This window comes from Panicum virgatum, chromosome 6N, assembly GCF_016808335.1.
Source record: "Panicum virgatum strain AP13 chromosome 6N, P.virgatum_v5, whole genome shotgun sequence".
In the NCBI taxonomy this organism is placed as follows: Eukaryota; Viridiplantae; Streptophyta; class Magnoliopsida; order Poales; family Poaceae; genus Panicum; species Panicum virgatum.
In genome coordinates, this window is record NC_053150.1 from 51929500 (window position 1) to 51931054 (window position 1555).

General features: G+C 63.0%; 1 protein-coding gene across 1 annotated transcript; it reads left to right on the top strand.

The window, feature by feature from the left end:
• Positions 1-358: 358 nt before the first annotated feature.
• On the top strand, positions 359-1120 carry LOC120678310. The gene has a single exon (XM_039959435.1). The coding sequence runs from the start codon at positions 359-361 to the stop codon at positions 1118-1120; it is 762 nt and encodes a 253-aa protein (XP_039815369.1).
• The last annotated feature ends 435 nt before the right edge of the window (positions 1121-1555 follow it).

Consider the following 1555-nt stretch of genomic DNA (forward strand, 5'->3'; position numbering starts at 1 on the left):
CGCCGCCGCCGGCCATGGAGACGCCACGTACCCTGTGCTGTGCGTACGTTCATGCACGCCCAACCACTTCAACCGCGGCGCACTCGGGCGACGCTTCCTAGTACGTGCCTCCGTCGTGCGTCTTGGGCTGCTCCGGCCGCGGGTGGCATGCCAGCCAGGCCGTTGCCGGCCGGCCCACCGCCGCCGACATGACAGCGCCCGGGAAACCTGCCATGTTTAGCTGCGTGCATGCCCAGGGTATATATGCGATCGCACGGCCAGTCCGGCCATGGATCGAGCAGCTTGACAAGTGTACTGCGAATCCGTCACCAACGTACGGACGGACTACGCCGGCAGTGAAGTGATCGGTCGGCGCGCCATGGGCATGGAGTACTGCGCGACGGCGGAGCAGCAGCTGTGCAGGCTGAGGCAGCACGTCCTGATCGCGCCCTGCGCCTCGCCGGCGGCGATGGCCGGCGCCCTGGAGGGCGTGGCGCGCGTGTACGAGCACGCCGAGTCGCTCGCGAGGTCCGCGCGCGCCGACCAGGTGGAAGGCGAGCTGGAGGCCTCCGTGGCGCTGCTCGACGCGTGCGCCGCGGCACGGGACGCGCTCGGCGGCTTGCGCGCGTGCGCGCTCGAAGTCGAGGCGGCCGTGCGGCGCCGGGACGGCGCGGCGGCCGACCGCGCCGCGCGCACGTACGCGCGCCTTGCGGAGCGGGCGTGCGCGGACGCCAGGAGGCAGCGCCGCCGCGCCGGCTTCAGGACGTCCGAGCGGGCGGCGGACACCGGCGGGCACGCGCTGCTGGAGGCGCGGCGGCTCACCGTTGCCGTGCTGGAGCGCGTCGTGACGGCGCTGTCCCGGCGTGTGGCGGCAGCAGGGCCCCGTCGTCCGGCGAACAGCTGGTCCACGTGCGTGGCGTGGGTGTTCCGGAAGAGAGCCCGGGTGGCGTGCGAGGACGCCGACGAGACCGCCGCCTCCTTGCCGTCCAAGGACTCGCACGACGGCGAGGCCGCGGTGCGGGTGCAGCGAGAGCTTCGGGCACTGGGCGACACGATCCAGCAGCTGGAGGACGGGCTGGAGCTGCTGTTCAGGCGGCTGGTGCAGTGCAGGGTGTTCTTGCTCAACATGCGCAGCTGCTAGTTTCATTTCATCAGAGGTTAAAATGTAGCATAGCTGTGCCTGTAGATCGACACATGACCTGCATGTAAAAGTTTTGACACTTGGGTGCTCCATCAGGGATAAAATTATCACTATAAGAAAGTTGAGGCGTTGATGCGATTTTCAGAATGCTAATGCTTACATAGTTCAATCTCTGATGCATCATGGATCATACCACAGCGGCACAGGCAAAGAATTGTTAATCAAAATTCAGACATGTACATGACATGCCACTGGACGAAATTCAGCTTCTCTTTTCGTAACTTCTCTTTTTGTGCCTTCGTATATCATATATGTGTTTTTTTATGCATTTTCACACTTGATATGGTGTGAGAGACTTGAAACTTCAATCGAAAGAAATACTACCTGAAGAAACACACAACTCATGCTTCGGTCACCATGACATCAAGCTTGATA

Coding starts and splice junctions, on each gene's coding strand:
- LOC120678310 (XM_039959435.1), top strand. CDS start 359: ATGGGCATGGAGTACTGCGCGACGGCGGAGCAGCAGCTGTGCAGGCTG.